The sequence below is a fragment of the Lynx rufus genome, unplaced genomic scaffold (genome assembly GCF_022079265.1).
Source record: "Lynx rufus isolate CCGP_SWC_20201006 ecotype Redwood Valley unplaced genomic scaffold, mLynRuf1.p SCAF_8, whole genome shotgun sequence".
NCBI lineage: Eukaryota > Metazoa > Chordata > Mammalia > Carnivora > Felidae > Lynx > Lynx rufus.
The window spans coordinates 115,297,532-115,303,531 of record NW_025814896.1 but is presented as its reverse complement, the minus strand read 5'-3'; the positions used below and the strand labels follow the sequence as shown (position 1 = coordinate 115,303,531).

Genomic DNA, 6,000 nt, shown 5'->3' with positions numbered 1-6,000 from the left:
GGGACACCTGGCTGGGGCTGATATGATAGATTGTAGGACTCTTGATCTCGTGGTCTTAGGTTTAAGCCCCACGTTGGGTGTAAAGATTACTAACAAATAAACTAAAAAAAGAAAAGTCGACGATCACGTTAACTTGAAATGACAATAGGGTATTTAAAATTTCCAAATATGTAAGTTACCTTATTAAATCAGGGTTGGCCTAAAAATTCTAGAGAGCACCCTCTTGTGGCAAAAAATGCAATTGCTGAATGACAGTTTTATCCAGAGATGGACCTACCAGGCAAAGAGCAGCTGCCATTCATCAAGCACTTATTGCAGTTCAAGGACCAGCCCAGATATTTTATATGGCAATAAAATAAAAGTTTTAATAAAGGCAGTTTTCAATGTCATGGAGAGAACTGGAAGTCTTTTGTTTCACGGAGCCCAAGCTACACCTTAAGGTTTACTTCACTGAGAATGTCTCCCCCACCTGTATATTCTTGAACATGAGGGGTATCATCTAGCCTTAGCACATTCTCCAGCACCTTTTCTGCACCTTCTTGGAGTACTGAGCTGTGCCTGAGACACACTGTTAAGTTATATTTCTCTTTTGTTTTCAACTCAGAGACCCTTATTTCAAGTTGACAAAATGAAGACAGAAGAGCAAAAAGGAAGCAATACTTTAAAAAAAAAAAAAAAAAGGAAGAAAACAAAAGCAAACAACAACAACAACAAAAAACCCCACAGGTCAACACCTTATAAAAATCTTTATGAGCCCAGGGATCTTTCAATTCAAACAAAATTACTTAGCATCCGTGATTTGAGAGGCATTTAATAAACAGAAAAACACTTATATGATTACAATTTATATTCTTCAGTAATATATATCATTCTTAGATCTTCTGAGCATCCTATGTTTCTTATATAGCGAATTTCTGTACTTAGTACCTCGTGTGATAAACCTAGTGTTCATTTTTCAAAAGGGCTTGCTAAATATTACCAACACTTGCCACAAACCTGGACCTGAGGGGACAAATATTTTTGTACATTCTGATTATGAATGTTCAGCCCCTCCCTAGAGAGCCCGATGTCAAGTTCCCATGCTAGGTGACCCCTCCACCGAGGTTGCAAATTCTAATGCCTACTAGCTGATCAGTCCCCATTCTTAGTGGGCTTCATGATCTCAGATCCTCCAACTTTTTAAAGGCAATTGAAATGTACAGACCTAACTTTGAAATTTTGGAAACTTCAAATGTTGAAAAAAAGGAAGTCAAACTATGTGTGAAGCCCTGTCTGAGCCAAACAAAACAGGCTTTCTGCCCAGTTGCGTCCCTCTGGTTCAGAGGCAGAGGTTCAGCATCTGCCCTCAGGGGTCCTGAGGACTGCTGTTCAGTCTGCCCCCAGGAAATGCCTTCCTGATCAGATCCCGAGGATTGCAGTGAAGAAATCCCAGAAGAGGAGAGCTGCTGAGTGCTTCTGATATGCTTCAGTGTCACTGCAATTGTCTTCAGGCAAGCCATGTATGATCTTATCCAGTCAATTCCCTTCTTTAACATTCTCTCATTACTTGGATATTTCCACAGGTTTCAGAGAATACCAGAGTTGACAATGTCTACTATAAAACACTTTTTTTTAATTCTCTCAGGAGCCAACCAGAGTCATGTCTTTCTCTTTGTGGTCATGAAAAGCCGTCCTTCAATAAAACCCACACCAGTTTTGGGGATATCTCCAACAGGGATCATGGAATCCTTCAGAAGATAGGGGCACTGAGATAATATACAAATTTGAAATGGGGTCAGTGCATCGTTGCATCTTTAGCAAGATGAAGAGAGCCTCCTCTATTAAAAGTCCATCTCACATCTTTCATAATTAACTAAGGAAAAGGAAAGTGTGACTGAGTTTCCATTTGGGAGTAGATTTGCTCAGGATCCATGCAGCTTCAGATTTTCAATATCTGCTAATTTGTATGGGTATAGAATATGCACCTTTAATAAAGTCTATAAGCAATGCCCTCAACTGGGAACCTCTCTGACTACAGAGATGTCTTACATTGATGTAGAGTAGGTATTCAGCCACACATACTCAGATCACCCAAAGAAAAAAATATAGGGAAGTTCTATACTTTCTAGGAGGAATAGCTAAGAAGCAGATAGATGCCTCTGTGTGGAAAAGAGCCTTGTCGAAGCTTCAAAAGGAGATCAGGAAAGAGACGCTCTGGGACAGTGGAGTACACACTAAGTACCCACCTCACAGGATCTCCAGGACAGCTGTTGGAACGCAAGAAGCCTACTCTTATGTATATGCACAGTGCAGCTTTAAAAGTTACAGGTTCAGCAGCCTGATGGTACTCGACAGTCATGTGGGAGCTCTGTTCCTTTTTATTTGGTTTCTTTAAAAGATGAATGGAATGAGGGCTTTCCGAGATTTGGGGTAGTCCTCAAACATCTTGAGGTAGAACCTAAAAGACAAGAAAGGATAATTATAATAAGCAGTGGTCAACAGTGGAGGTTCGCTGGGTCTGAAATCCTTATGACTAATCAACCTACAGTTATTCAGGGCCTGACTCTTCCACACGGCCATTTGTCCATCTTCTTTCTCCCTCCTGCACCCTCTTCTGTACATGTTGAAGCTTCTTGTGTTGGGAAATAAAAAGTAACAGCCAGAGGACAGTGGTGATGGTTGCACAACATTATGGATGTACTTTAAGACGACTGAATGGTACATTTAAAATGGCTAAAATGGTAAATTTTATGTTATGTGTATTTTGCCACAATAAAAAAAAAAAGTATAAGCCAGAAAGAATTGCTCAATGGATTCAACCGGGAAATAAGGAACCAAAGACCCCAAAGACAATGGGCAAGGTTACTCCTTGAGACCTGGTAATGTTCCCAAGCGAATATCCCCTCATGAGGCCTGGGAATGCCAAGAAAATGTTATCTTGTGTTATGGGTTGAACTGTGTCCCCCAGAATAGATGCTTGAAGCCTTAACCCCCTACCGGGAAATAGGGCCATTGCAGATATAATTTATTAAGGTAAGATGAGATCATACTGGAGTAGGGAAGGCCCTTAATCCAGTATGACTGAAGGGGAGAAGAGACACCACGACAGAGACAGGCAGGGAAGGAGGCCATGTGGGGACAGAGGCAGAGGTTAGGAATGGAGCTGTGTAAACCATGGGACACCTCGGACGGCAGGTGCAACCAGAAGCCGGAAAGAGGCAGGGAGGGATTCTCTCTTAGAGCCTTCAGAGAGAATATGACCCTACATCCACTTTGATTTCAGACTTCTGCCTCCAGAACCACAAGGAAATAAATATCTATTGTTTTAAGACACTCAGTTTGCGGCCATCTGTTTCGGCAACCCTGAAAGATTAACAGAAGTTGTGAAATGGCTTTCTCCTTCAGTGACCAGTCTGTCCTCCTAGCTAACTGAAGCTGGTAGTTCTCAGGTTATAGTCAAGATGATGCACTCTGTTAAAGTGCCTTAATTTGAACTGGGGGACACCCAGTAATAATATCCGACGAGAGGTGGCAGGTTTCCGGTGCTATGACTATGCCCTCTGGGCCTCCCTCTGGAGCAGTCTGACCTAACAGGACAGGGCCACACTTAGGAATTTGTTGGGGCACCAGCTGGAAACCTCTGGTGGAAATGCTGTCCTTCCCCTGACCAGCTCCACTGAGACCACTTCTCAGGGCTCCTCGAACTGCTGGCTGATGCCCTCTCTGCCCTCTCCCTCTCCACCTCTGGTGGTGAGCAGACTCTGCCTCAAGAGAGGAAGGGTGCTCTGCAGCCTGTCCCCACCAAGTCTAGGAGGTGGCTGGCACGGGTCATGAGGACAGCTACTGTTTTATTCATTTCTGACAGGTCTGCGTAAATTCCACTCCAAGGAAAAGAACCCATTCTTGGTTTAACCTTCTAAACTATGAAATTAATCATTAGCCCAACTAAAACACCTATGCAGGAGCCTAAGGGTCCCCCAGATCCTGGTTCCAAGGCTATTCTCCCCTTGGCTATCGCTCGCTCTCTCTCTCTCTTTCTCTCTCTCTGTCTCCAGCCACAAATGTCGTTTTATTTTTTTTAATTAAAAAAAAAATTTTATGTTAATTTATTTTTGACAGAGAGAGAGACAGAGCATGTGCGGGGGAGGGGCAGAGAGAGCAGGAGACACAGAATCCGAAACAGGCTCCAGGTTCTGAGCTGTCAGCACAGAGCCCGACATGGGGCACGAACTTACAGACCACGAGATCATGACCTGAGACGAAGTCGGACGCTCAACCGACTGACCCACCCAGGTGCCCCTATTTTTTTTAATTTTTAAATTTTATTTAAATCCAAGTTAGTTAACATATAGTATAATAATGATTTCGGCAGAATTTAGTGATTCATCACTTACATATGACACCCAGTGCTCATTCCAACAAATGCCCTTCTTAACAAATGCCATTTTAGAGAAAGGATCTGAAATTCAAGTTCAAAGCCTGGTAACAACTTAGCATGTTGCCTTCCTTCCCCCTGCAGTGAGTCATTTAGTCAATGCTTTGGTCCCCGCCCCATCCGAGGTGCAGGGTTTGGGAGGGAGGTGGAAGTTAGTAAAGCTTAAGGCTAGCCCTACAGAGAAAAGTTTCCAAACCCATACAATTCCCCAGGTGAGGGGACAGTCCTGAAATCATACCACATAAGCACTAACTTACCCTGCCTTCCCAGGAAGCCAGCAATGACCTTGGCTATGACTTATGGAGGGAGGAGGTAGAGGGAAAGGGAAGTACCCATACCCAAGTAAGCCCAAATATTGCACAGATTCCAAGAAAATAATCCTGGAGTTTCCAAGGCTCTTTGATTACCTGGACTGTTAGCACCAAGCCTAGAATTAAAGAAAGTAGCCCCACAAGACCTGGGGCCAGGCTGTCCCTTGGTGGGACTGTATCCTGGCTGTCCCTCAGAATTACCTGTGAGGCTGCGGAAAGTTCCGCCCACAGAACACACTTAGAAATGTGGCAGAAGTGAAGTGAACTGAAGCAGAGAAACGGAAGTGAGTTGAACTGAAGCACTCCTTGTGCCTCTTGACCCTTCCCTATAGCCCACTGCCACCCAGTATCCAACCACCAGCAGGTGAGCCTGCTAGGAGGGCACAGAGCCGCCTAACATATGAGGACACAAGGTGCTTCTCCCTGGGAAGCCTTCTTCATCAAGGCGTTAGGTGGCTCCCCAAGTCACTCCCCAATGGGTTTAGTTTTCCTCATAGAAAAAAAAATTTTTTTTTTACAATACTGTCATCTGGCTAAATTCCAAGTTCAGTGAAAGCCCAGGAAGTCAGAATTTACCAGTCCAGAAAACTGTATCAATTTTACCTTATACAAACACATGTCTTAGTTTCTACATCTATCTGACTCCCAGGGCTGAAAGCCTGTTTAGAGAAGTAAGCTACTTGGATGCTGCCACCCTGAGTGCAAAGTTTACCTATGGTGGTGAAAAGCTCGCAGCCCAAGGAAACAAAGTGAGAAAAAGGCAAATGCAAGCGCTGGGAGTGACCACGTGGCCAGGGCATAGCCGATCCATTCAATGATCTCACCAAGGAAATTGGCTCCAGAAACGTAGGTAAACAAGCCACCTGCATGCAGAAGAAAGAAAGAATCATCGGAACTGGATCATTGCCACATTAAAACCGCTCCTCCTATGTAGAAATATAAAAGGGGAGCTACGATGGACAAGGGGCTGAGGACTTCCGTATGGTCACTGCAGTCTAGGGCAGTTTTCTTGGGGACAAGGGAAAACAAAGTGACGCAGCCTGTTGTTCTCGGAACATCCCAGAATCATGAGGAGTGGCAGCAACTTCTTGACAGGCTCCAGCCAGTCTCTAGCAACGGCTGCACCCCTGGCTCCCAGACAGGACGCAGAAGAGGGGCAGGAGGTGTGGGGTTTGTTTCGTTCTATTAAGTAATGTTTCCAGGCCACCTCTCACCTTCTCCCTTCTCCCGCGGACACCCACACTGCTGCCAGCATATTTCACGCTGGCACTCAGA

General features: G+C 44.4%; 1 protein-coding gene across 1 annotated transcript in view; it reads right to left on the bottom strand.

Moving 5' to 3' along the window:
* Window positions 1–798: 798 nt before the first annotated feature.
* SRD5A2 (steroid 5 alpha-reductase 2) overlaps window positions 799–6,000 on the bottom strand; it is a 41,477-nt gene continuing 36,275 nt past the window's right edge. The window contains exons 4-5 of the mRNA XM_047069075.1: window positions 5,438–5,588; window positions 799–2,437 (exon numbers count right to left, since the gene is read on the bottom strand). Of these exons, the coding sequence (XP_046925031.1) occupies window positions 2,371–2,437; window positions 5,438–5,588 (218 nt within the window). The 3' untranslated portion in view covers window positions 799–2,370. The remainder of the gene's footprint in view (window positions 2,438–5,437; window positions 5,589–6,000) is intronic.